General features: G+C 48.6%; 1 protein-coding gene across 5 annotated transcripts in view; it reads left to right on the top strand.

Moving 5' to 3' along the window:
* The window catches only part of ZNF608 (zinc finger protein 608), a 121251-nt gene extending 94775 nt beyond the window's left edge, over positions 1-26476 (top strand). For 3 of the 5 annotated variants that reach the window (XM_043586551.1, XM_043586577.1, XM_043586543.1), the window contains 7 exons: positions 12990-13077; positions 13579-16030; positions 18032-18449; positions 19034-19206; positions 20845-20998; positions 24506-24587; positions 25442-26476. In XM_043586551.1, coding sequence (XP_043442486.1) covers positions 12990-13077; positions 13579-16030; positions 18032-18449; positions 19034-19206; positions 20845-20998; positions 24506-24587; positions 25442-25448 — 3374 coding nt within the window. In that variant the 3' untranslated portion in view covers positions 25449-26476. Of the gene's footprint in view, positions 1-12989; positions 13078-13578; positions 16031-18031; positions 18450-19033; positions 19207-20844; positions 20999-24505; positions 24592-25441 lie in introns of those variants that run through there. The other 2 variants (XM_043586569.1, XM_043586559.1) reach the window with 2 other exon arrangements.
* Positions 26477-26728: the final 252 nt, after the last annotated feature.

Here is a 26728-nt window from a genome sequence, read left to right as displayed (position 1 = left end):
AGCTGGTTGCCCTGCAGGTCAGAGTCAATAAAGACTGAGTTACTAACAATAGCCTTTCTCTCTCACCGAAGCCTTGGACTTAACCCTAACTTCATCAGACCAGAGAAGAAGAGAATAATGCGAACAATAGGAGTCTTGGAGGTTGACTTGGGCCTAATGCTCAGAGGCCGTAAAAGCTGTCAGGAGCTTGATTGATTGGCTCTCACGCCTTAGTCCCCAGTGCAAAGCACTAATGTTCCAGCCTCTTCGGAGAGGGTTGATGTGCCACCTGGGGTCAGAACTTATCAGCCTGCGGGGCTAATGTTTCAGATGAGGCCAAAGTGCGGTCAATAATTTATACGGAAATTTGTGCTTAGAGTCGCAAGGAAAGCAAGTTTTGACTCGAATTCCTGCCTGTTCGGAAGAGACGCCCAGGTCAACTTTGGCTCTCCCTGCTAACATTGCTGGCGTGTGTGCATCGATAACATTTAAGACAAACTTGAACTGCAGACGTGAATTAGAGCCATCATGGAACGTGTCTGTGGCAGTTACAAGGAGCCAAATGTCAGGAGTTTCAGAACCGCGAGGCGAAATGGGGAAAAGAAACACCAGCCGTTGTGAATGTATTGCAAAACAAAAGGAAATCCCCTCTAGAAGGTAGTAACTAGGTCAGGTTAAATCGTAGTGACTTTGGAAACGGTTAAGTGTCCGTGGGGCGTGTCGGTTTACAGGCTCGGAGGCGGAGGAGGTTCACGGTCCTGACAACGCGGAGAGAAATGTTAGGTGATACCGAGGACGAGAAGACGCGCGAGTATCGGAGAGCAATTCGGTTTCAGCGAGAGGCCTGGAATACTTGATCCCTTCTGCGGAGAAATGTAGCCCAAAGTTAGCTTGGTGGCTGCACTGACTGTGTACGTGGGAGTGTGTGTGTGCGTGCGTGTGTGTGTGTGTGTGCGTGCGTGCGTGTGTGTGTACAGAACGTCTCTGCGTCTGCGGAAGCACATGTATTGCCTACACACAGTCTACAGAAATGGACAGCAGAGCGGTGACACCCGAGCGAGGCTGGTCAATCAATAACCAGCTAAGTTTTGTTCTGCTCCAGCAAAATGATGCCTTGCTCCAGTAAGTGCTAACAAAGGCCCTTTTCCCTGGCTCTGCTTACGGAGAGCACTATTAGTCATGCTTCATTAGGCTTGTTTACAGAAAAGAGCTGGTCTCTAAGCACATTATTGAAATACTTGTAACTCTGCTGGGCTTTATTCTTCCCTGAAAGATAGGGACTTCGGAATGGGGGAGGGGGGTGCCTCTGACCATTGTTGAGAAATCTAGTCTGTTCCGATGGTAACTGGGAAAGATGAGTTTGCCTTTCACGCCTTCAGCATCCCAGGAGCCTGGCTTCTGGGGTTCTCCCCTCTGCTGTCACCATTTTGCCTTTGGGCGTTCAGACCAATGCCAGGCATCCAGTTCCAGTCGCCGGTTCTGAAAACCGGATGTGAGGTTTCCCTGTCCTACGTCCAGAGGGGAGACTTGAGGGATTTGGAGCTGCATTTCTCTGTCGGCTGTACTATTGAGTGGTGGCACGAGGAGAGGTCTGTCAGGAAGGAGAACTTCGTGTCGGTTGAAACCGATGTAGAAATCACACAACTCCTTAACGTTGGAATTGGCAGCTCGTGAGACTCGCCAGGATCGATGTGCCGTATGCGCAAGGGCCTGGTCACCAGGAGTCCAGGATAATCTTTGTGGACGCCCAGGTCCGAGGGTGTTTTGCCTGGAGGGATCCCAGTGGTGCTTGCTGCTAACTGTATTTCTGAGTGCGGAATTCCTAGGATTTTGGCTTCTCCCTCTGCTCGCCTAGCTTGCGACCTGGGGCTCCAGGGGAGTTGGAAGATGAGGAAGCCAAAGTCCATTTGCGACGCGACTGTTTTGTGCCAGCGCCCGTGTTAAATGCTTTACAGAAATCACACCTTATTTGATACCCGTATGTATCCTCCCTGTGTTACAGATGAGGAAACTGAGGCACCGAGCGCTTTAGTTGAAGGTGAGGCAGCAGCTGCAGAGCGGGCTTGGGAGCCAGGTGTGTCTGCCTCCAGAGACCTCTTCTCAGGCGCTCGGGATGCTGCGTGGGATTACCAATCACTCTTTTCTTCTGTCTTCCTCCCTAGTCCTCAAAATAAAATTGGCTGCAGACTGAGCTTGATTGGAGTTAATTCCTTCAGCTTTCCTTATTACATTCTGAACCTGAGCCATAATTACGTGGCCTCACTAGAGACTGTGTGAAACTCCTCCCACGCTGCCTTGGGGGCTTGGCCGCTTCCGGGTGAGACCAAGGAGGTCTACCCACGACACAGACCCCACTCACCCCACCGCCTTCAGTTGTGAGGGTGCTGAGTCTGGTTCCTCTGACATTTACACCCCTTGTTTCCTTTTTAGATTCGCAGAGTTGCTGACTTGAAGGTGACACACAAAATGTGCCCCTTTGTGTGCTGCAGACATGCACAGCCTTCCTGTTCTCTCTCTCTCTCTCTCTCTCTCTCTCATACACACACACACACACACGTTCCCTGGTTTTCAGCTGCTGTTGTAAATTGCTATTTTAAATTTCAGCAAGTGGAATAATAGCAGAGTGATCATCTCCAGTAAATGCTGTTGGTCTTTGTAAAGAATGGCTTGTTCAGAGGATTTATGATTTATGGGGGGACACAGCTGGTGGCCAGCAGAGCTGTAGGAATGTGTGCTCTCCTGGGCCGGGGAGAGCTCCAGATGAAAAGGGCCCAGAGCTGGCACAAAAGCAAATAAGCGCTCTGACTTTCAATAAAGCGTCATAATTTATATGAAGCCTGGCTCTTCGGTCCCAGGGAGATGCACGCATCAGTAGCAGCTTTTTGATGTGAGCATAATTGTCGATTGGTTCCCACCGTCTCCTTGTAGCTCAAGGATTGGGGATGGTAAGAAATCACTTGAAAACGCAGTCCTGTAGTCTATAGTTGTATACGCATATTTTGACAAGCAATTCACAAGCATTGAAACCAGGAACTCTGCTAATCACCCACCTAGACGGATCCACAGGAGGTTTGTGAGCTGAGGCTAGGACGCGGAGCCCTCCATGTTCCCTTTGCTGAGTCTCCTCTCCTTCCCCAAAGTATATGAGTTTTTCCATTCTTCTGTTTTATTTCCTTGGCATCTTGCTATTTTATTCATCTCGGCGATGACTTGGCCTCCCCGCCTGCCCCTCCCTCCCCTGCTCCTCCTGCCCGTGGAGAGCCGTGAGACAGCCGAGAAACAGACTGGTTTCCCCACCAGGAAATGGGAAGGCGGAGATCCCCGTTAAGCGACCTTCCAAATTCTCATCACCTCACACCCGTCTCCCCACTTTCGGCCCTCGAGTGCTCTCTTTTAGGGGCACTGGTCCAGGCTGGGGCTTGTTGCCTGGAGGATTGTTAATTTTTTGCCTGCTCTTGCTGTTCTGTTCTCTTTACCTGTTTGTGAAGCTGCCGTCAGGGCTTGTAGAGATCCTGGCCGCACAAGTTGTAAGCTGAAAAGATCCCGTGGTTAGTATTAAGTGCAGGAAACGAAAGGCCTGCCTTCTTTTCGGCTGCTTATCTTCTGTGGCAGGCAGGTCTCAAAGTGGGATTGTGTTGAGGCGGCGTCCTTTCCGTTGAGGTGGGGGGTTCTGGTTATGTGCTGTGGGCCTGGGCCCCTTGTACGCGGCTGCCTCCTAAAATGACACTCTTAAGGGAACACCATGTTAGGAGGTAATAACAGAATAAGAGCCGTATCATTATCGTGGCTCATAGTAAGCTGACTTACTATGGGAAAGATACGTTTCCCAAATTTTGAATGCTTTTGTGTGAAGGAAGGAAAAAAAAAAACCTCATCTCCAGATGAGCTAATAATTCAAGCTTGTGAGACTGGATTGGGGGACCTGAGTCAATCCCGTTACATTTGGCATTGAATCCTGGTCTTCCCGTGAACAAAGGGAGGAGGGGAATGGGAAACCCTTGCGCTACTCCAAGTGGGGAAACTGTGCCTTAAAAAAGGAGAGGGTTTGAAGAACTACAAACCATGTATCTAAACTCCGCAGCTCTCAGAAATACTCACGCATGCCTGCAAAAGAGCAGGAGAGAATTCAGGCCTAGAACTTGGCACCAGAAATCGGGTTCCGTAGCTTTCTCTCCACGCCCACCAGCCTCAAGGCATTACTTGCTGGGAAGTTTGATCCCAGACAAGAAATGAAATCTCCTTATACAAGTGTATACCTAGATACGTAGGCTCCGTCTGTGTGCGTGTTGGCTTTGTGCATTTCCGTTATACCAAATGTCTGTCTCAGAAGACACTGTATTTTTTTGCCGTCCTGTCTCCCCGTTTTTCCCTCTGCCATCATCCCCCGCACCCTCCCCTGCCCTGGCCACTTCGTTTATCTTTTTTTTTTTTTTAAATTTTTTTGATGTTTATTTATTTTTGAGACAGAGACAGAGCATGAATGGGGGAGGGTCAGAGAGAGAGGGAGACACAGAATCTGAAGCAGGCTCCAGGCTCCGAGCTGTCAGCACAGAGCCCGACACGGGGCTCAAACTCACGGACCGCGAGATCATGACCTGAGCCGAAGTCGGCTGCTCAACTGACTGAGCCACCCAGGCGCCCCTTCATCGTTTATCTTGTACTTGAGCATATCACTTCAGTTTACTGTGTGTTGGCTGAGCCTTAGGAGACCACAGCCTGAAGGGCATCGTCTTGGGATGCAGGGGTGGCTTTGGATGCAGCCCGACTGAGGGTCTGTGACCTGCCGCCCTGTGGAAGGAAGCTTAAGGGTCTCGTGTCCTCCCCTCCTTAGCAACATGGTCACCTGAAACCTGTCTTCCTGCCTACCCTCAGGTGGGAGGACTTGTGGCACCTTAGCAGAAAGAGGAACTGCCTAAACATTAAGGGCTATGTATTGTGGTGTGAGTGGTTGTAGTGTGTGTGTGTGTGTGTGTGTGTGTGTGTGTGTGTGTGTGTGTTTATATTTATATATTTATATATATGCATATATTTATACCTTTAAAAAGTAGCCTCAAGCCATCCAGGACAGTGTTTCTTTAGGCTGTGTATGCCTGTGTAACCCAAAATCAAGTGTTTTTTGTTCTCGTCGTGTTTAAAGTTGCTTTGTAAAGATCTCCGTGTGATATATGTTATTTTTTCTCTTAGGCTCTTTGTTCCCCCCCAAATGTCTATAATGACACTTAGGGCATCCTACAATGAGAAAACCTTGCGGAAACATGTGTACCGATTATTAAAAGAAGTAAAACATCACTTTCTGCAGTTCACAGGAAGCTCTAATGATCTGTGTTGATTCGAGATATATATATATATATATATATATATATATATATACACTTTTTTTTTTGAGTTTTATCTTGGGCTCTCAAAGTTTCCATTAATGCCAGAACTTGTGCCTAACGTTCGGTGAGTGAAAATCCTGTCACCAGCCGTGCATGTAGGGATGTAGTGTGGGCTCCCGTGCAGATGTCTAGGACAGCCGTTCCGTGTTCCCGGAGGTGCCTTACAAAAGCCTTGTTTCTGCTCCCTCCTCTTACCCACAAGACTTTGGAACAGGCCATTGTGTTTTCCAGAAGCGGGAAAGGATAATGTTACTGGGGAGGCAAGAAAAGAAAAGCAGCCAGAGCCTCTTTTAGCTGACCAGTCAACTGGATATTGACCACCTGTCTTCATGGAAAGAAATAGATGGCAGTGAATAAGTGAGAGTCTAGTTTTCCAAGAAGCTCAATGATTTTCCCAAATCAATACAGCTCATCAGGCCTCAGAACAAAGGCTGCGGGGGAGGTGACGGTGATGGAAAAACAGCTCTGTGTTCTTTTGTGTATTAACCCATAAGGCCCATGGGGAAACAGGGTTTCTTTAGCCATTTCCCCCCCCCCCCTTCCCCTTTTAGGGCTTATTCAATGTATTTAGGGGAGAAATCCTTTCAGGATTTTTTTTTTTTAAAGATGTCCATAGATGGCATCCCAGTGATCAAATGTACTTTTGAAAGAGATGAGGTCAGTTAAGGAAGAATACCATCTTTCAAAACATAGATGAGAACAGCATTTTGCCATCGCGTTTTGATGTTGGATGAGCACCTTTATTTGGAGGTTTGTTCTTGTTATTTGCGGATAGGGCTTGGATGAACCAAAAAAGAACGGTCTCCCTGTTCAGATTAACCTCTGGCAAAGAAAGAATCACTACTATCCTCCCATCAATGAACCTTGTTCCCAGTGCCCTGGAAATCACACCAGACCCTAAAAGGACTGCTGAATTGTCATCTGAGAGGTTATAATTAACGCAGATAGAGGGGTGCCAACATGTTCCAGCGGCCGACAGAGAACGTCTATCCAAACCAGCAATTTTTAGCCCTGCGTTCCTTTAATCTTTAAGCGCACTGTGCTTTCCTAAAGTAGTGCATTAACACCAGAGCTGTGTGCGTCTGGGGTTTATGACTGGGGTGGCGACACACTAGGGCATAAAGTGTTTCATTACACTTCCCTTTGTTAGTGCTGCCCTATCTCCCAAGCCCCGTTGCCGTTCGCTATTTGTTCAGATAAAGCCCAATGTTCAGGGTGACTAATCACAGCACTGTGTTCCAGATGGTTTGATTACAGGATGTGGTTAAAGTGACTCTTCAAACATGCAGCTCAGCAGTAGGGCTCTTTCTGGTCACGTGACCATACTTTTCTTGTCCTAGTGCCCCAGAGATACTTAGCATAGGGAATAGGAAAGTCCCTCTGTGTTTTGGCCGTCAGGTATTTCATCGGCAACCTCAGTTGCAAATTAAATATCTCCCCCAATAATTAGAAACTCAGCTGTGTCCTTTGGAGAGAGAGGTTTCTGAAGATGAGATGCTCTGAAGCCAGAAACAGGAACCAATGTACTCTACAAGACTCAGCTTTTTAAAAAGTACCGGCATTGGATAGAACAGAACCGCAACAATAAACTTCTGGAGGGGTACAAAGGAAAGGTGATAAATCCTACCTTGTACAATAGTCATGTATTAAAATAGGAGGTAATAGGATGCTCGAAATGTCTGAACTTGATCCTGTGCGCAGAAACCAGCTTACTGTGGCCCCTTTTTTATTGTCACTGCTGTGTGTCTACTGGAAAAAAAAATATAGGAAAGGAAAGAAATGTGTAAACTTTAAAAAAAAAAAAGGATTGCAGCATCAATGGGTTACATTTCGGTGTTGTTAGAGTGAGGTTTCTGTTTTCTGCATGAGTGCACACGAAGTCCATCCAGATGTGGTAGTCTGAATAAGAGTTCCAAAAAACAAAAAAAACAAAAAAAAAAAAACGATGTCTGATTCCAAATTCGGCGTTTGCAACGCTTGCCAGAGACTTCTGTCCCAGGGATGAGGCACTTTAAAGACTCTGAAACAGTCTTTAAACTGTAATACAAACAGAGTGATGCTGATCCACTGGGAAATCAGGCATTTGCCCAGTTCTTGAGGAAACATCTTCACAAATAACCAGCAACAGTAATTCATAAACCATATTTATAACATCTTTGGAGTACAGTCTCTCCACAGAGAATTTCTATCGTCTCTAAGCTAGTGGGAGATGATGCTTATTGAAAAAGTATGGTAATAGTCAAAAGAAGGATTCAAATCTGGATTCCCTTCTGTCACCATGCCACAGCCACCAGGGGTTGTGCAGACTCTCTCTCTCTGTGCCGGGCACGGCGCTCACAGGTGCAGCAGGTGGGGACCCCACCCCTGTGTTCAGAGAGTGTAGTCTGGCCGGAAGAGAGGCGTCCCATGTATCTGAGGTGTGGAATGTGAAGGGGGCTGTGTGTGAGGGCAAGACAGAGAGGCTCAACAGTGTTCAAACATGGGAGGTAATGATTCGCTGCTGCCTTAATAGACTGAGTGTGGTATTCTTTGGGTGGGCTCTCCTTGTCATTCAGGGTCCCAGGTGAAGGAGGCTCTGTGATTCTCAGCGGGCCTTCAAGGTCACTGCAGTCTCCATCCCAGCCAGACAGAAAGAGGAAGAAAGTAGAAGAACACGAACAGGAGATTACTGTGAGCCAGGCCTGTAAGTGGCACGGGGCAGTTCAGTCGCTTAGCTGTCATAGACCCGAGTGTGCCGCAGACCCACGTCTAACTGGGCCGGAAGCTGAGACGTGTCCAGCTCTGGGCCCAGACGGAAGCATGGATTCTGGTGAGTGTCCCTTGGCCAGAGGACCGGGCATGGAGTGCCGGTGGGGACCCAGGAGGGAGTGGCCGTGTTTCGGTGGTGCGCACCGTCGGTGTGTGACTGGAGAGCATCCACAGAAGAGACGACATTTGCCCTGTGTCTCTCTTTGGTGCTAGCTCATTAGGAGTGTTAGCTTTCCTTGGTGGTTTGGACGAGAACAACTTCGGGGGACTAAAATTGTGACCTAAGTAGTGGGTGAAGAAACTCTTTTGGCTGGAGAGGGGAAACAAAACGTGTGAGCTGGAGGTGAGAATGTTACTGTGGTCATTGTGTTTGCCTGGGTGAGAGAGAGGCTGACAGGTGGAGGAGGGGTAGACTGTCCCTGCAGGGACACCTCCGGGACCAAGCTATTCAAAGACAGAGTTAAGTTCAGAACCAGGAACACCTTTTGAACAAGATGGATGGAAAATAATAGGGCCGTCCTGGGTGCTGGTAAGCCCTTGTCACTGCTAAAAGACGGGAGGGGACACACACACACACACACACACACACACACACACACACGTAAGCCTTTAGGGCATTGCACCCATCGACTTCCTAATATCATAGCTATTGAGCCCTTGGGGCTTTGGCACGCTGTAGTCCTCTCAGACTTTAGAGGCTTGTGACCTTGTGACCTTGAGGTTTCTCCTTCTCTTGTCAACTTGCCTTGTGACTCATTCAGATTCCCATTGTAAGTCGTGTTTGGTTGCCTCGGTTTCACGTACCCGTCCCTGCAACCGTCAGACGACGCTAAGGTTAGGATTACTGGCTCAGGAGCCTTGTCTCCTAGGACTACCGTCTGAGCGGGGACTGTGGGCAGGGCAGGCCCTAGGAAAATCTCTTCCAGGGTCTAGTTTAATATCATGGATCAAGAGACCTGTTCTGTAGGTGTAGGTGATACGTAAACTATACTTCCCTTTCTGGATTACAGGGTATGCCTGTGTTGGTTGTTACAAGTTTGCAGGCTCTTGAAGAATAGAGTTTGGATGGAGGTCCGGCCAGAACTATGGCTGATTCCATAGCACCAAATAGGTACCTAGTGTATACCCTAAGGATGCACTGTAAATGCTTAATGGGCCTGACCATCTCTCTGGGAGCACTTAACTGCTAAGTATTGACAAGAGCAAATAATAGGACGCTGTGACTGTGGAATCCTGATGAGATAACAGGGCTCTTTTGGCTTGTAGAGGCAACAGGCTTAGGTTTTATAACACAGACCGTGTTCTTCACTGCCCTATAGGTAATACATGTTTTATGGGGTAGGGCAGTAGCTTAAATCCTGTATCATCAGTGTGTAGGACAGAGACAATATAAATAAGAAAACCCTGTGTGGTCAGTGAGCACATTCAAACCATCCATTGATGTCTTCAGCTCTATTCTTACTTAATTGGTAATAATCTTCAGATATTTTCCAAATATAAAACGTTACAGGGCAGGCGTTATTTAGCGTTTTGAGAACGACCGTGCCCAGTCAGTGGGGAAAAGGGGATGGTAAACCTGGTGGGACACTGGAGAATATAAAGACGAAAAAGGCTTGTGTAGAGTGTCCCCAGCACGTGGTTCATGGGTTAGACGTTTGGAAGAACAGAGGTGCGTTAAATGAAATATTAAATCTTTGTGGAATAAATGTATACTTTTTTCCAATTAATGTAAGGTAAATGAGAACCACAACTCTGCCCAGACTGATGAAAATTCAAAGTGGAACTTTGAAAGGCTTCATTTTCACTTCCGTTATTTAAAAAGTAGAGTCCGCTTTATACGCCCGTGGGTTACAAAGCGTTCAAGATGTCGAGACTTGAGCAAGACCATCAACCATCCGCAGGATTTGGAGCCCAAACACCACCTTTCTACTTGGCCCCTCACAATAGGATGTTGTATAAACACACGCTCGCTTACCAAGAAACAATACACTTTGTAGTTTATGCCAGAAGCATTCCCTAAGCCTCCTTGCCAGTTTGGCTGTGTAAACATGTGCGTGTGTACCCTTGCACGTGAATGCTAGGCTGATCGAAGTATATACCGTGTGGCGGAAAGAAAAATAGACACCAGCACACGCATTCAATTAGCCCCGCTTGATGGAGACTCTTCAGAATCTCCCCGGGAGTTAGAGCATTTCTTCTGAGCGTTTCACAGACCCAGGGCTTCTAGAAAAACCAGGCTGGCTGATTGAGGTCCTTTTGAAGTTGGGGATGGACTTGACTGGCGGCGTTTTCTTTCCCAGCGAGTGCTGATAACGAACGAACCACGCTGCTGGCAGTGTCGCTGTTGCCGCCACGCGAGATGTGCCGGGGCGGCTACTAGAAACAGCATCTGGCGGCGGGAACGGTTTTCACAGTGCGCCGGCCGCAGCGTGAGCCCAGCCTTTGTGACAGCTCCCAGCGGCAGCCCCACGTCGCCAGGGACTGGTTCCCCGGGTCCTGTCTGGGGACCACCGATTCTGTCCCGGGGGCCGCGAGCGGCCGCGCGTGGGGCGCGGCGGGTAGCCCTGTCGGGGCCGCGCACGCGCCAAGGGTCCCCCCCACCCCGGCCCCCACCCGCCCTTAGTCTCGTGGCGGCGGGCGGCCTCCTGGCCGCCGCCGGCCCCGCGGCCCCTGCCCTCGGCCGAGCCCCTTTATCCCCGGCCGCCGCCTCGAGGTTCCGGGCGGCCGCCCTCGGCCCAGCCAATCAGACGCGAGCGTTCCCTGCAGGCGCCGGCCAATCCACGGCCCGCGTTTGCTGGAAACGCGAAACCCTTGGGGGAAAAGCAATAACAAAAGCCTTTCACTGCAGACAAATGTTAAGTGTCTGTGCAGACTTTTCCTGTTTTTAATTTTATTACTGCAAGAATGGAGGGTTTGTTGTTTCTTTCATGTTGCCTTTCAAGCAATTTTAATTATACATTTGTGCTACATCAGGGACTCTGGAACGCAGTGCTTCAGCCTATTGCGTCGCAAGCTAAAATGCAGCAACCTTCTGGCAATACAGATATATTCCTGCACTGTAAATATAGCTGACATGCTAAAGAATTTTAAGCAGCTGCAAAGGTCTTTGACACCACACACAGTGCCCCAGAGAGCACATGATGAGAAAACCAGCTCCGTCTTCCCCTTCGCCTTCCCTGCCACCCCCTCCCTTTTCCTGGAGGGATGTGCTCATAAAGAATCCTTTCCTCCAATTGTTCTGTCTTGTGCAAATTTTGACCAAATGCCTAATTACCATTGATTCTCATCTCGATATGAATTTTTATACTCAGTGGTTTAAAAGAAAATTTTCCTGAGGGAATTAGAATGGAATCAACCGAGATTTGAGGAAATGCTTGCTTTGCTTCATTCTCGTCCCCCTCCCACCCCCGACTATTGCTACAGTGAGTAAATTCAGCTGTCACCTAATGGCAACATAGACCATATGGGAAACAATTTTTAAATCTCTTTTAGAGACTTTTGAAAGAAATCCTTCCTTCCCCCCTGCTCGGGTCCCAGCCATTCAGATATTTTTACCTGCTGCTACAACATTTCCCACGGAAATTAGTCTTACCTCGTGAGGTGTCTCTTACCATAAAGGAGTGCAATACAGGGTTTCTATAAAATTCAAAATGGCAGTGAGCAAGTGAGCAGACCAGCTAGAAGTAGACTTTGAGTGCTGTCCCTAGGTGTTTGCAAAATAGAATGGAGGGTAGGTAGGTACAGAAAAAAAAACAAAGGCTCACTTAAGTATTGCGTTGATCGACCCTGGTATTTTACGCGTGTCTCAAAAACGCAGGTCCTTTTAATATACGCTGTAAAGGGGTGATTAAAAAAATATATGGCGCTCGTCCTCTAGAGAAATCAAGAGGATGTTCTATTTTATTTTCCTGTGACATTTAGTATACTGAGTGCACTTAAGTTTAGTAATTCACAGATGCAGTGCTAAATTAAATTGTCTGTCTGCAGAGCAGTTGGGAAAAGCAGAATAGCTTGCAGGAAGCAAGTGTGTTGGTTTTGAGATTTTTTTCTTCTAATCCTCTGTGGCAAATGCTTACTAAAGTTGATTCTAAAGATAACCCCAAGAGCAAACCTATTGTGCACATTTATTTTCTTAAGAGGGCTATTTTAGGAGTCCTTAATATGAAACAAGACCAAACAGTGAAACAGATACCATACCCTGGCTGATTGTTGTCTCACAAAGCCAGAGAGGGGAGGATTAGGAAAGAGAAATCATAGCTGATTGTCCGCTATCTGGACTCTCAGCCCCTGCCCTCCCCTTCTCCTGTTTTTGTGCACCCACATAATCTTTTCCTAAATAAAAATCACCATTATTTTATATTGTTGAATGGGAAACAAAGCCGGTTCCTTTCAGTCCCCTTCTGGTTTAAGCACTGGTAACCGGCGCTTAGTTTTTGTTGGCTGCTTGCCAAACGAAAGCAATTATGTGTAATAATAGAAAAATTAAGAGGTGAGTGTTGCTGTTTTACAGCAGGACATGGCAAAAACCATTTCCTTCTGTCAGCAGTATCTTGATTACACTCTCACACGCAGTCTTACCCTTTTGTACCGCATGCACACAGGCATGATCTCTCTCTCTCTCTCACACACACACACACACACGCACACACGCACACACGCACACACACACACACACACCCAATTTCCTGTGGGTTTTCACTTGAGGTCACCGAAACCAGAAAGAGGAAGAATGCAAACCACAGTTGTTGAAAGCGAATGAGAACAGGATTTTGCTGGTAAAATAACAACAACAACAACAACAACAACAACAGTAATACTAATAATAAACTGGAAACAGAGTCATCGGTGCTAACAGTGGTCCTCCTTCACTCCCCATTCCTGCAGGTGTTCTAGTGGTCAATGTCACGTGGAGGAACAAAACTTACGTAGGGACCCTCCTGGACTGCACCAAGCACGACTGGGCCCCTCCCAGGTACGTACGTCCGGGGCCTTTTATTTCAGGCTCTGTTTGCTCTCCTCCCTTCCTCCGCTGCCCCTCTCCTTCCGCCATCCTCTCTTTGCACAGAAACTAAAGAGGTAGATTAATAATGCATAAAAGTCTGCCCGTAATTGAAACCAGGCAAAAGAGAAAGGAGCCGGTGACGATTGCGCACAGTGAAATGCACTCCCTGCCCCTTCGCCCCCTCTCCTTTGTTTTCTTCTTTTCTCAAAACGGGAATGTGAACTGGATTTGAAGCTAGCTACCTGAGCCGTTTTCCTTTGGTGTTCCGAAGGAGAACATAGGCCCTTCGTTGCCAGTTCTTTTTGGCAGGGATTAAAACCGTCAGCGCAAGAACAGGGTGTCTTTTCCTTCTCTGGGCCCAGCCCTCGCGCCCCTGGGGAGTTGGCCGCTCTTGCCGGCATTGTGTGCCTCGCGCTGTCTCCCGGCTCTTTGGGGGATGCTCCTCTTGACGTCTGTCGCTTGTTTCCCTAGGTTCTGCGAGTCACCGACAAGCGACCTGGAGATGAGAGGGGGCCGGGGCCGAGGGAAGAGAGCGAGGTCTGCCGCGGCGGCTCCGGGCTCAGAGGCCAGCTTCACGGAGTCCAGAGGGCTGCAGAACAAGAACAGAGGGGGGGCCAATGGGAAAGGGAGGCGGGGCAGCCTCAACGCCAGCGGGCGAAGGACACCCCCAAATTGTGCTGCTGAGGACATCAAAGCCAGCCCCTCCTCCACCAACAAGAGGAAAAACAAGCCCCCGATGGAGCTGGACCTGAATTCCAGCTCCGAGGACAATAAGCCGGGGAAGCGTGTCCGCACCAACTCCAGAAGCACTCCGACCACTCCTCAAGGGAAACCAGAGGCGACTTTTTTGGACCAGGGCTGCTCCTCGCCAGTGTTGATCGACTGCCCCCACCCAAACTGCAACAAAAAGTACAAGCACATTAACGGCCTGAGGTACCACCAGGCCCACGCGCACCTAGACCCCGAGAACAAGCTGGAGTTCGAGCCCGACAGCGAGGACAAGATCTCGGACTGCGAGGAGGCGCTGAGTCACGTCGCGCTCGAATGCAGCGAGCCCAGCGCCAGTCTGGCGGCCTACGACCAGGTGAAGGCGCCGGTGTCGCCCGGCCCCGGGCACCCCCCTGGCACCCCCAAGGGGAAGAGAGAGCTGATGAGCAACGGTCCGGGCTCTGTCGTCGGGTCGAAAGCGGGGAAGAGTTCTGGCAAGAAGAAGGGCCTTCACGGCGAGCTGAACAACCTCCCGGTCATCTCCAACATGACGGCCACCCTAGACGCTTGCTCCGCGGCAGATGGCAGCTTGGCTTCCGAGATGCCCAAGCTGGAAGCAGAAGGGCTCATCGACAAGAAGAACGCGGGAGAGAAAGAAAAGGGCAAGAAAGCCAACAACTGCAAGATGGACAAGAACCTCGCCAAACTGAAAACCGCGCGGCCCATCGCCCCCGCCCCGGCCCCCACCCCGCCGCAGCTCATCGCCATACCCACCGCGGCCTTCACGAGCACCACCACGGGCACCATCCCCGGACTGCCCTCCCTCACGACCACCGTGGTGCAGGCCACACCAAAGAGTCCTCCGTTGAAACCCATCCAGCCAAAGCCCACCATCATGGGGGAGCCCATCACCGTGAACCCAGCTCTCGTGTCCCTCAAAGACAAAAAGAAGAAGGAGAAGCGGAAGCTTAAGGACAAAGAAGGGAAGGAGTCGGGGAGCCCGAAAATGGAGGCCAAGCTGGGCAAACTTGAGGACGCCAAGGGGGCCGGGAAAGACTTATCGGGGCATTTTTTAAAGGACCATCTCAACAAGAGTGAAGGGCTGGCCAACGGACTCTCAGAGTCTCAGGAGAGCCGGATGGCCAGCATCAAAGCCGAGGCCGACAAGGTTTACACTTTCACGGACAACGCGCCCAGCCCTTCCATAGGCAGCGCCTCGAGGATGGAGTGCAACCCGCTGGTGAACGGGCAGGCGCCCATGGCCCCGCTGCACGTGCTGACGCAGAACGGGGCCGAGACCGCGGCCAAGACCAGCAGCCCCGCCTATTCGGACATCTCGGACGCCGCCGACGACGGTGGGTCCGACAGCCGGTCGGAGGGCGTGAGGTCCAAGGCCGGTTCCCCGTCGGACATCATTTCCAGTAAGGAGGGCGTCGTCAAAGGGCATCCTGCAGCTACAGCACAGTCCTCTCAGCTGAAAGAGGCCCATTCTCCCTATTACCATGGCTACGATCCTTACTATTCTCCAAGTTACATGCACCCTGGGCAGGTGGGAGCCCCTGCGGCCGGGAACGGCGGGAGCACGCAGGCGATGAAGATCAAGAAGGAGTCCGAGGAGGAGGCCGAAAGGAAAGACAAGGCCGAGCAGCTGGATGCCAAGAAAGCCGACCACAACCCGGCACCCTTACAGCCTCAGCACCAGTCGGTGATCACGCAGAGACACCCAGCGCTGGCGCAGTCGCTTTACTACGGCCAGTACGCCTACGGGCTCTATATGGACCAGAAGTCCCTGATGGCCACCAGCCCTGCCTACAGACAGCAGTATGAGAAGTACTATGAGGACCAGAGGCTGGCAGAGCAGAAAATGGCCCAAGCTGGCCGAGGAGAGTGCGACAGGAAAAGCGAGCTCCCCTTGAAGGAGCTGGGCAAGGAGGACAGTAAACAGAAAAGCCTGCCGTCTGCCACAATCTCAAAAGCTCCCTCTACCCCAGAGCCTAACAAAACCCATTCTAAACTAGGGCCGCCAGTGCCTAATAAAACTGAGGACACAGGTAAATCACAGCTTCTCCCCGGCCACCAGCAGCAGCTTCAGGCCGACAGCTTCAAAGCTAAGCAGATGGAAAACCACCAGCTTATTAAGGAGGCTGTAGAAATGAAATCTGTCATGGACTCTATGAAGCAGACAGGTGTAGACCCAGCCTCGAGATTTAAACAAGTAAGATTGTGGAGCGTGGCCCCCCACAGGGAGAGAGCGAGTCTGACCCTTGGACATGTCTGGGCTTGATCCGGTTAGCCTTCTTCCCAGGAAATAAGCCAAGGGTTCCTTAGGGTTGGTCCCTTCCCCTCCTGAAACGTATTCGCAAAGATCCTCTCACGAGCCACTGTGTACCTCTCCAGTGTGCCTAACTCACCCTTGCCTTGGGTTGTGCATGTAGTCAAAGGAACTTCGCACCCGTGCGCCGCAGACTCGTGTTCCGTGCTGGTCACTCGCTGTGAACCTGACGAGGTCCCTTACTTTCTTACTGAGCCCACACTGAGGGAATCCTTCCACCTGGCCGCTGAGATCCTGAGTCTGATCTCTACCGCGTGTGTTCTTTCTCGTGTCCAGATTTCTCCCGGCGGCCTCGAGGAGCATAAGACCGGGGCCTTAAACCCACATTCCCCACTGGGCTCTGTCCTACCACTTGGGGCCCAGATGTCTTTCACACGGTGTCTGAGATGCCTAGGGGTTAAGAGCCCCAACGCGGGGCTCCGTGCCGGTCGCCTGTGAGGAGAACAGGGGGGTCTGGGTGCGTGGGCCTCCCGCAGCCATCCCGGAAGCCCCTGCTCGGCCAGCCTGAGGCTCCCTGTGCAGACACCTGAAAATCGGCCACCGCGAAATCACACGTGTGCTCGCACTTTGTGTCACCGCGCACACATCCTGACTCCCTGCGGTCCCGCGAGAGTTAACGCTGGGGTTTCCCGGCCTCCCGACCCCCCCTCTCCACTCCCACGCTTTCACCCCTGGTGAATCAGAGCACCAGAATCCTTTCTTGACGCTCATTTCTGCCCAGAGGTTGAGGCTTAGGCCCAAGGTTGAATGTTCTGTCTCAGGACTTAAATACCCAGGGGGTTTTTGTCGTGAATGGGATGGGGGTCGCAGAGGCCTTTGGGGCTCCTCACTTGCCCCAATTCTGGAGGCCTGAATCAGGCCGTGGCTTCACAGGGCTGCGTCAGAACTTGGGGGGGGTTACAGATGCCTTTGGTTTCTGAAAGAAAAGCTATGATGTGTGCTATTAATTTTTGAAATTTTGTTTTGATGAAGATGTCTGCACATGAGATGTGAGCCCCTATATTAAGCCTCAGCTGCTGTAGTTGAAGAAAATACATTAGGAAACCAAGAGTTTCCATCCCCCCCCCCCCGCCCCGTTCCCCATAAATGATGTTACGTGATCGATTCGTGACTCAAATTCACTATTAAGTGGCCTGAGCTGAAGTTTTTTAAATATGTGTATGTATTTTAACTTTTATTTATTTTTTGAAAGGGGGAGAGACAGAGTGTGAGCAGGGGAGGGCCAGAGAGAGAGAGGGAGACAGAGGCTCCAGGCTCTGAGCTGTCAGCCCAGAGCCCCACGCGGGATTCAAACTGATGAACCATGAGATCATGACCTGAGCTGACCAAAGTCAGACGCTTAACCAACTGAGGCACCCAGGCGCCCCCTGAGCTGACGAATTCTCAAATTCGTTTCGCCTGTGTGAGACAATGAAGGGAAAATGAGGGTTAGATTAAATTATGTCTGAGGCTGTTATTTCATGTTGAAAGATCCCACGAAGGGCCCGGCTCTGAGTTCCCTCAGACCTAAGTGGGAAGCCCAGCTGCACCCTGGTCAGCAGCACGACCCTGCTGTTCCCTGAGCTTTAAAAGCTTTGCTTTTGTCTTGTGTAAAAGAGGTTAATAACGATGCCTACCTCAGATGTTATTACTTTGTGAGAGGAAGGTAAAGCTCTTTGCACAGTGGAAGCACATAAATACATGTTAACTTAGCATTAGAAGTAAGAGTAATAATGCTGTCATGGTGATTAATGGGTTTTGCTTAAAAATGGAGATTTTAAAACGAGGTGTTTTTTTTTTCTTTTCCTCTTTCTTTTCTTTTCCTTCTCTTTTCTTTCTTTTCTTCCTCCCCTCCCCTCCCGTCCCCTCCCGTCCCCTCCCCTCCCCTCCCCTTCCCTCCATCAGGATCCAGATTCAAGGACCTGGCATCATTATGTATACCAGCCCAAATACCTGGATCAGCAAAAGTCAGAAGAGCTTGAGAGGGAAAAGAAATTAAAAGAAGATAGTCCCAGGAAGACTCCCACTAAAGACAGTGGTGTGTCCAGCCTCCCCGTGTCATTAACGAGCATTAAGGAGGAGCCCAAAGAGGCCAAGCGCCCGGATTCTCAGTCCACGGAGGAGAACAAGCTCAAGAGTGATGATCGGAAGACGCCTGTGAACTGGAAGGACTCTCGGGGAACGAGAGTGGCAGTTTCCTCGCCTCTGAGTCAGCATCAGCCCTACATACAGTACTTGCATGCTTATCCTTACCCACAGATGTATGACCCCAGCCACCCTGCATACCGGGCTGTTTCTCCTGTCCTAATGCACAGTTACCCTGGTACGTGTCGCGGGTTCTCGCTCTCTTAGAGGGAAGAGGCTACATTCACTTAGTGGTTACTGAAAAGCTCAGGATAAATGAGATGCTTCAGTGGTCGCGTTTGTTTTGCTTGTCTTGATGCTGCTTCAGGTCCCCAGGATGAAACTTACTTAACATGAGTTCGTTTTGTTTTGTCTTAGAGAAAACGTCAACAGTTCCCAGCTCTAGTTTCCATAGACTCTGATGCTCTCGTCTGTTAGACTGACAGATACTTTATTGCCTATGAAAATATTCTCGGCGCTCACTGTCATAATCATTATAGTTACTGTTCCTTTCACTTAAGCGGACGCGTAAATGTATGAAATGGCTGTAAGCTCAATTCTGTTTATAACCTCCGTTCATCAGGACAAATTAACCGGGTGAAGAAAATCGGAGAACCTCCGTCGTGCACTTTAACGATGATGTAGCCCATTCTTAATGTAATCCCCTATTTTAAGGTCTCCGACTCTTAGCCCAAATTCGTTGTAACCCGAGTGATTTTTTTTTTTTTCCTGTTTAAAAAATGGAGCCCATAACTTGATGTGGCATTTGTTGTTTATCTGCAGGGGCCTATCTCTCTCCAGGCTTTCATTATCCTGTTTATGGGAAGATGTCAGGGAGAGAAGAGGCAGAGAAAGTCAATACCAGCCCTAGCATCAACACGAAAACAACATCGGAATCAAAAGCGCTGGACTTGCTCCAGCAGCACGCCAACCAGTACCATAGCAAGTCTCCTGCCGTAAGCCTCCTTTTGTTGTTACTTAAAAGTACCATGTTTTGGGGGAGAAGAGGGGACAAGCTAGGAAGCGGTCTTGAAATATAAATGGTTTTCGAACCCGGCTGTGATTTCAAGATGCTGTTTTATCCCCGCACATAAAGAACGCAATGTTCAAAGGTAAGATGCTTTTTCCCACGCGAGGGGGAAGCAAGAAAAATCGTCAAAGCGTATGTGGTGCTGGCGAGCTTTTCTGTCGCAAAAGGCACCGTGCCTTGACTGCCCAGGAGGGCGTCTGCTCGGTGGACATGTAAATTCACAGGAGCCGGCTTGCGGCGCGAAGTGTTTCTGATGGCGGATATTTTGATGCACTGGCACGGGTGAGTCGCGTGGGGAAGGGACGGCTGCACCTGTCTGTTTTGGCCTCGGCCCATTGTCCTGTCCCTGTAAGTTCCCGAAGCAGGGGAGACACGTGCCTTTGTGAAAGATGGCTCCACCCTTGCTCCCATCCCGGCACCACCCCCCTCCATGAAAGAGGGCAACTACTAGTCCTAAAGGCTGGTGTCAAGAGAGACGAAAGGGTGTGGCCATTCTTGCCTAGAAAAGCAGTTTGGAATGAGATCCAAGATCTTTGATGTGGACGCGTCCAGCAGGGACTCTGTAAGCGAGGAAAGGGGGATTCACGAAGCTATTTCGGTGCTTACTTCTTCCAGCACAGGCATTTTTTTTTCTTTTCGCGTGACAACGAGAACCTCCGGTTGGCCGGGTTCTCGTGGGCAGACACGTGTAGGAAAGGCAGTGGTAAACTGTGACTCGGGAGAACCGCAGCTTTCCGTTGAGCCTTCAGAAGCTGCCGGATTCCGGAATGCTTTCAGAGGCGCAGGGCGATGAGTTCCCGTACTTGGTATTGCCCTGTCTTGTCGAGAGGTGTATTTTCTTTTTTTGTTTGTTTTTCAAAAGATTTTTTTTTTTTTAATGTTTGTTTATTTTTGAGAGAGAGAAAGAGCGGGAGTGGGGCAGAGAGAGAGAGAGAGAGGGAGACACGGAATCTGAAGCAGGCTCCAGGCTCTGAGCTTGTCAGCGCAGAGCCCGATGTGGGGCTCGAACTCCTGAACGGTGAGATCAGAACTGAGCTGAACTCAGACTCTTAACGAACTGAGCCACCCAGGCACCCCGAGAGGTGTCTTTTCAATGGGCTAAAATGGATAAGGTGTACTGAGAATTGGGAGATACGTTCGCCCCACAAAATGTAAGCAAAATACACAGTCATTAGAAAATTTGACCCACATCTCCACAACCACTTTTGTCAACCTTCTTGACCCACGTATAAATGTGGTTTCTGGGAAGAAATCGGGTAGATCCTAATCTTGCCATTTCGAGCAACTGTAAAGAAAATGTTCTTTTATTTCCATCACTTGAGGCAAACGCTGATAGCCACCTGGTTAACTTTTAGGTGGGGCGTTTCTTTTGCTTTGGCTTAATTCCAACTGGAACTCATGCGTGCCTTTTGAAATGATCTTCACTTAGTAAGGAATGTTAAGTATCTCTGTGTTTGCTTCTGAATCGTTTACACATAGGGCTCAAAGGACAGAAGTGGGTTAGCCCTCCTGTCGGTTGTTTTTCAGAGTATTTAGAGGGGCCCGTCTTTCTTTTCTGTTGCAGCCCGTGGAAAAGGCGACAGCAGAGCGGGAGCGGGAGGCAGAACGGGAGAGGGACCGCCACTCGCCGTTCAGCCAGCGGCACCTGCACACGCACCACCACACCCACGTGGGCATGGGTTACCCACTCATCCCTGGTCAATATGACCCTTTTCAAGGTCAGCGGTTCTGTCGTTATTGTGGTGTTCGTTCTGCTTTGGAAAACTGTGGGCCCAAAGGACCGCTCACGTCTTAAAATAAACACACTGAGCTTTGAGTTAACATGAACTCCAGGGAGTAAATAAGTTCTTAATTCTTATTTCCTAGTATTTCCTAGTGATACAATGAAGGCGATTCCCCGCGTCTTTGTGTTCTATTGAGACAGGAAATGACTCCCACTTAATCATTGTCACTGGTTGATGTTATCGGTGGCTTCCTGCTATCTCACGGACTGAGGGTGGCGGCCAGTGTCTGGGGCACTGAATATAACAATCAGAAGATCAGATAGCTGCTTGAGGGAAATTGTGGGGAAAAAGGGAGGCATAATGAGAGGCTTTGGTGAGATGGCACTGGTTTCTGCAGGTCTTTTACGTTGTATCTGCCCCCACCCCCCCCCCCCTCACCCCGGAAGTAATGGGAGTGACATGATTAGGTCTAACCTTTTCTTTTCAAATTTTCATTTACATTCCAGTTAGTTGACACACAGCACAGTATTGGTTTCGGGAGTAGAATTCAGTGATTCATCACTTCTGCACAACACCCAGTGCTCATCACAGGTGCCCTCCTTAATGCCCATCACCCATCTTGCCTACCCCACCCACCTCCCTCCATCAACCCCTCGCTCAGTTGGTTCTCTCTCATTATGAGTCTCTTGTGGTTTGTCTTCTCTTTTCCTCCCCCTCTTCCCATCTGGTCATGTCTTGTTTCTTAAATTCCATGTATGAGCGAAATCATATGTTTGTCTTTCTCCGGCTCATTTTCCTTAGCATAATATACTCTGGCTCCATCCATACATTGCAGATGGCAAGATGTCCTTCTTTGTGATCGCTGAGTAATATTCCATTGTGTGTGGATATAGAGGGGTGTGTGTGTGTGTGTGTATCCATTTCTTCTTTATCAGTCGATGAATCCACCATTCATCAGTCGATGGACATTTGGGCTCTTTCCACAGTTTGGCTGCTGTGGATAGCGCTGCTCTACCCCTCCAGATCTGTGTTTTTGTATCCTTTGGGTAACTACCAAGTGGTGCGATTGCTGGATCAAATTTAACTTTTTCAGGAACCTCCACACTGTTTTCCAGAGCGGCCGCACACGTTTGCATTCCCACCAGCAGTGCAAGAGGGTTCCCCTTTGTCCGCACCCTTGCCCACACCGGTTGTTTCCGGAGTTGTTATTCCGACAGGTGTGAGGTGGTATATCATTGTGGTCTTGATTTGTATTTCCCTGATGAGGAGTGATGTTAACATCTTTTCCTGTGTCTGTGAGCCACCTTTCGGGTGTCTTCTTTGGACAAATGTCTATTCGTGTCTTCTGCCCATTTCTCACCTGGGTCGTTTGGTTTTTGGGTGTTGAGCTTGCTAAGTTCATTATAGATTTTGGATACTAACCCTATATAGGTATGTCATTTGCAAATATCTTCTCCTGTCCTATAGGCTGCCTTTCAGTTTTGTTGTTTCCTTCGCTGTGCAGAAGCTTTTTGTTTTGATGAGGTTCCAATAGTTCATGGTTGCTTTTGTTTCCCTTGCCTCTGGCAACATGTCTAGTAACAAGTTTGCTCCAGCCAAGGTCAAAGAGGTTGTTGCCTTTGTTCTCCACTGGGATTTTGATGGCTCCCTGTCTTACATTTAGGTCTTTCATCCATTTTGAGTTTATTTTTGTGTATGGTGTAAGAAAGTGGCCCAGTTTCATTCTTCTGCATGTCGCTGTCCGGTTTTCCCAACCCCATTTGCCAAAGACACTGTCTTTTTTCCATTGGATGTTCTTTCCTGCTCTGCCGAAGATTAGTTGGCCATACGTTTGTGAGGTCGTTTCGGGGTTCTCTGTTGTGTTCCGTTGCTCTATGTGTCTGTTCTTGTGCCAGTACCATACTGTCTTGATGATTACAGCTTTGTAATATGGCTTGAGGTCCGGAATCGTGATGTCTCCAGTTTCGGTGGCTACCATTCTTTTTCAGGAATGCTTTGGCTCTTTGGGGTCTTTGGTGGTTCCATACAAATTTTAGGATTGTTTGTTCTAGCCCTGTGAAAAATGCTGGTGGTTATTTGATGGGGACAGGGTCAACACTTTTAATCCCCTGTAATTCGGGGGCTCTTCACAGCCGTTCATTGCTGTGACTTTAATGATGGCGAAACATTTTGAAAAAGCCATAGAATCGTTGTGAGATAGCCTTCGATTTGTGGTGTTCTAGTTGACCTCCTGCTGCTTGTCCAAGCTCTGTCACCTTACGGGGGTGGGTGGTGGCCCCATCTCTACCAAGAGATCCACTCGCTAGGTTCTTGCTGTCTTAGGTAGCTCAGACTGCCATGACAAAATGTCACAGACTCTCTGGCTTTAGACAACAGAAAGTTTTGTCATCGTTCTGGAGTCTGGGAGGCTGGGTGCCAGCACGGTTGCTTGGTAACGAGTGCTCGGTTCCAGGCTTGTAGGTGGCTGCCATCTTGCTTTGTGCTTAAACGACCTCTTCTCTGTGTGCAGGGGGCAGGGGCAGCGGTGGAGGGAGGAGAGCTTGCGAGAGAGCTACCTTCTGGTGTCTCTCCTTATAAGGACATCATGACCTCATTTGACCTTAATTATTTAAGTCCTATCTTCAGATGATCACATCGCGGATTAGGGTGTCCGCATAGGGATTTTGGAGGGCCACATTCAACCCATAGCCCTTGCCACGTTGGCCCTCATTCTGCTGTGTGAATACGAGATACCATGTGTGAAAGGTACCTCCGGGAGTAGGAAGTACTCTACACATGGGAAAGGTCATTTTTATTTGTTTAGCCCTTGTTACCACTCACAGTCAACTAGTAGCGTTCAGAAAGAACATAGAGGGCTTAGAAGGAGCATTATCTTCCCTAGCTTTGCACGTGTTTTTTCTCGTTTTTCCAGGATTGTTTTCTGTAGAATTAAAAAAATAATTTCCTATCAGGCAGCTTCGCGCCATCTGGAGCCATTCCGTTCTCTGACTGCTGTCTTTCTCTTGCAAGGTAGAAGTTAGGACTGTTGTTATGTTCGATTCACCAGTTCTGTGTTTCTTACGGGATGCAGGATGCGTTGTGTTCGTTCACTGGGGAAATGCTGAAGTGATAAAAGTTATTATGAAAGTCTTGTATGCTAAGCAAATGGCGTGTTGCTTCTGTAATTCACTGTGACTTTTGATTCCTGTTGTTGCCGGGGACCTATTATGTCTCCTGAGCTTCCTATTCAGGAATGCGAGCAAACCATTTAGTACCATGCAGAGTCACAGAGATGGAATGTTCTCTCTTCTCTTTGACTAGCTATTAAGAAAACCGCAGAGTATTGGATAAATGGCTAGATAGGGGTTAGACTAAGCGGTGTGGGCTCCGTCTCTTCTATGTGAAACATTTCCTGTGTGTGTTTAGGAGAGGACGGATTGCTGCAGCCCTTCACCCCTGGGCCTGCACCTGCTCTTATCTTTCCCGAGTGTCACAGAAACCCTGCATTTTTTCCCCCATCAGGCTTGACCTCCGCCGCCCTCGTTGCCTCTCAGCAGGTGGCTGCCCAGGCATCTGCATCAGGAATGTTTCCTGCACAAAGAAGGTAAATACCCTTACATTTTGAATCTACATCTTTCTACCTAGAGACATCTTAATGGGTGGGAGGCAGTTAAGTGTAGGCCTTTTGGACCAAAAACTTGGCTCGTTGGGTTTTTTTTTTTTGTTTTTTTTTTTTAAATTTTTTTTTTCAACGTTTATTTATTTTTGGGACAGAGAGAGACAGAGCATGAACGGGGGAGGGGCAGAGAGAGAGAGGGAGACACAGAATCGGAAACAGGCTCCAGCCTCTGAGCCATCAGCCCAGAGCCTGACGCGGGGCTCGAACTCCCGGACCGCGAGATCGTGACCTGGCTGAAGTCGGACGCTTGACCGACTGCGCCACCCAGGCGCCCCTCGTTGGGTTTTTATATTCTTGTGACGAACGTGCTTTTCATGGCCTGTTGCTTTACATGCAGCTTACGTTCCGGGACCCTCATTTCTTTAGCTGTAATATAGGTTAGTAATTAACTGATGAGGGCTTTTATTTAGTTATTTTTCGAGCAGTCGAAAAGCCTCTCAGGTTGCCCTCACAGCCCTGTTACACCACTCCCGCCGCCACTCCCTTTGTTTTATCATGTTTCAAAATAAAGTCACAAAGGGAGACATTTATTTTCAGAATGCTAAAGGTCACGTTTGTTCTTTGATACTTTTAATTATCCCTCCAGTTGTGTCAGAAAGGGACATGATTTATTTTTCCAGCGTGTAGACCGTAACCCTCGTGTGCGTTCCCTTTTCTTGAATAAGCGAGTTCCGTGATTCGAGTGGAATTAAGATAAGCCGGTCAGTCTTAGGGTTTGCACGTTTTCGGCGTCAGATGCGGATGGAGCCCTGTGCTAAGGTCTTCTTTTTCCTTTGCAGAGAATAACAAGATTGGAAATGTACGTTGTCATGTGACTGGATCACATGGGGAAGCGCTTTTATACAGACATCAGTTCCATGGTGTTAATTTGAAATGCCTTTAATGGCAGGCAAGAACCAGTCGTTTCATTTTTGTAAATTACAGATTTTATCACAGAGTAACAAATGTTGCTGTAATTAAGCTTCTGTTTTATATATATATACGTATACATATATGTGTATATACATATATATATATATATATATATTCTTTACTTTTTGTATCAGTAACCAGGCTCGCACACACAGGGTCTGCTATCCCGTTGCAAACCACTCAGTAAAGGAAGTAAAAACATGTATCTGTCATGTTGAAAAGCGTTAGCCACAAAAGGCTGCCTACTTTCTTTTCCTTTTCCTTTTCGATTGTAAATAAATGACGTATCCGTGTGCCTGAACCTTGCATATCCTTCATAGATTCCCCACCCCCCCCCCGCCCCCCGCCCCCGCAAGGCCCCCAGAAAGGCTGGCTGTGATGATGACGCTTGGGTACAATTTAGATGTCTATTTGGTGGCTCCCGTTAAAGACACATCCGTGTAAAATGTTCCTGTAGTCACTGTTTGTACTTGTGTGTTGTGGAAAAAAAAAATGACTTTTGGAAGGCATGGGGTTGCCAATACCACAAAAACTGTGTTGTAGATAATGTAAAGATTAAAAATGGGGAACTAATGAGCATCTGTGAATAATGAGGTGTCATTTTTTGATAATCTTGAATGGCAAATAACCCAATAGCCTGCGTACCAGAGACATCTGTGATTGTTCTATTACTTGAATAGTCTTACAGTCCCCACCCCCACCGCCAACTTTTTTTTTTTTTTTTAATGTTTACAATTATCCAGTTTTAGAAGAGAGAGACTTTAACGCCATTGCCTGGTTACTTGTTTTATGCTGTAATCTAGTTTATTTTATGTAAAATGTATATTGAATGCTTTCCTTTTTTATACCTGCCTTAAATAATTTGGCAATCAGAATTAAAAAGGTTTTTTTTTTTTATAACGGCTTCTTGTCTGTCTCGATTTCTTTCTAGTTGGCTGATAGTGATTCCAGTTTTCAAAAAGCGGTTTCTTGATATTATGAATGTTCAGCTCATGGAGTACACACATGCTAAGTTTTCTTATATGATAGGCGGGTATAACATCCAAGCGGTGTGTTTAATTCAGAGGACATGTCCATAGTCACTGGGTCTTCACTCTGAACAGGGGGCGTGACATCACTACAGATTGGTAGATACAGGTGGTTGTGATACGGAA

This window comes from Prionailurus bengalensis, chromosome A1, assembly GCF_016509475.1.
Source record: "Prionailurus bengalensis isolate Pbe53 chromosome A1, Fcat_Pben_1.1_paternal_pri, whole genome shotgun sequence".
Classification (NCBI taxonomy): Eukaryota; Metazoa; Chordata; class Mammalia; order Carnivora; family Felidae; genus Prionailurus; species Prionailurus bengalensis.
This window is presented reverse-complemented; position numbering and strand designations above follow the sequence as displayed.